Raw genomic sequence first — 1,698 nt, 5'->3', positions numbered from 1 at the left:
TTTTAATTGCGAAATATTATCACATCACTGAGTTCTGTTCCGTGGTGCGGCACTGTGTGTATATTTAAGGCATGGGGAAAACCAGCAGTCAGTCACACCCCTGGAGCCGGGGAATCTTCAGAAAACTCGGCGACCAGTGGGCGGGTCCCAAGGCAGAGGGGTGCAACATCCTCAGAGCTCCGCATCCCAGCCACCAACGGCCTCTCCCACATGAAATATCCGTGAGTTTTTACTCCTAAGTTCAGCTAGTTGGGGGCCAATCTGTGTCCGATTTCCCCACTTTAAATCACGCCTCTTCTCCCTCCCTCACCAGGCTGGGACAGTGCTTGAACGCTGCCCCTTGCCACACTCATTTCATCAGTCCGAACGCCCAGGCACGGCAGGGGAGAAGCAGCACCTTCCACGCCGGCCGCTGCGCCTCCTGCCAGGGCTCGGAGTGGAGGGCGGGGAGGCGCTAAAACATGGATTTTTCTTAAGAAAGGAGTTTAATACCTTCGTGGAGCCTGTCCAGCCCCTCCCCCCCCCCTCCCCCCTTCGTGCTAAGCAGGGACATCCACCTCCCCAGCCGCGGTCCCAGTGGACCTACCCCCGGGGCGGAGCGGAGCGGAGCGGAGGGGAGCGAGGTGAGTCACGCCCCGGCAGCGGGGCCGCTCCCGGGGGCCGCGGGGCAGCCCTCTCGGAGCCAGCTGGGGCTCGTCCACGTGTCAGGGAGATTTAAAAAGTTGGGGCAGGGAGGAAGGACATGCCCAGAAGAGCGGCCGGCAGAGCGGCGGCGCCGGGCACTCCGCGGGCATGGGACACCTCTGCCACCATCAGCCTCCCGCGGCCACCCCCCAGCGCAGCCTGAGGAGGGCAGGGGACGGCGCGGCGCTGCCAGGATCCCCGCTCCTCCTCTTCTTCCTCCTCCTCGCCTCCTCCATGTGTGCTTGCAAAGGTGAGGAGCATCCCCCTCGCAAGCCCTTCCTGCGCTGCCAGCTCTGCACACTACTGGAGGAGCGAGGGGTGCCCCCAGCCTGCCAGCCTTGCGGGGGGTTGCGGAGCGGCCCGGGGTGGGTGTGTGTGTAAGGATGCGCAGGAGGGTCGCAGCTGCTGGGAGCAGTTTCGGGGATTGGTCTGTGAGGCTTCTTCGCATATCCCGGCAGGATTACTCTGTCCTGGCAGAACTGCATTCCAGTAACTTGGAGAATTGACTTTTGTTAAAAGCGGTTTAATTTTAAATATAATTTACTCTGATTTGAAAGGTGAGAAAAGAAAAGAAACAAGATGCATCACAGAATTGCAGGAAAATTTAGGATCCTCTGGCAGTCACTTAGTCCAACCTGTAGCAATATTTATTGCGTGAGAAATCCTAAAAGGTGCTACTTTCATATCAGGGTGTGCTTGTGAAAGGACTGATGGGCTGCTTAACAAACCATACTCTCTTTCCTATTGTGTTTTCCCACCCCAGGCAGATTAGCTACTTACACTTAGTGAAGTAATGAAATGCTATGCAAGGATTAGTTCCATTTTGTTTGCATTATATGTGTGCTCTTTATTAATTGTGAGTTTTTGTTCTCATTTGTTGGGTTTTTGATACCAACAATCAAAATCTAAGTACAGTATACTTAATATTATGTTAAAAATACATTCTGAAGATGTGGAAGAGGGTAGGAAAGGAAAAAGAGGGCAGAAAAGGACAATAGTGCACATTATTTCATC

At 54.5% G+C, this 1,698-nt stretch overlaps 1 protein-coding gene across 2 annotated transcripts in view; it reads left to right on the top strand.

Moving 5' to 3' along the window:
• The first annotated feature begins 710 nt into the window (after positions 1–710).
• NMU (neuromedin U) overlaps positions 711–1,698 on the top strand; it is a 14,114-nt gene continuing 13,126 nt past the window's right edge. For both annotated transcript variants that reach the window (XM_027885538.1, XM_027885537.1), the window contains exon 1: positions 711–934. In XM_027885538.1, coding sequence (XP_027741339.1) covers positions 793–934 — 142 coding nt within the window. In that variant the 5' untranslated portion in view covers positions 711–792. The remainder of the gene's footprint in view (positions 935–1,698) is intronic.

This window comes from Empidonax traillii, unplaced genomic scaffold (assembly GCF_003031625.1).
Source record: "Empidonax traillii isolate 1590-97213 ecotype Southwest subspecies unplaced genomic scaffold, ASM303162v1 scaffold167:size2001844, whole genome shotgun sequence".
Classification (NCBI taxonomy): domain Eukaryota; kingdom Metazoa; phylum Chordata; class Aves; order Passeriformes; family Tyrannidae; genus Empidonax; species Empidonax traillii.
This window is presented reverse-complemented; position numbering and strand designations above follow the sequence as displayed.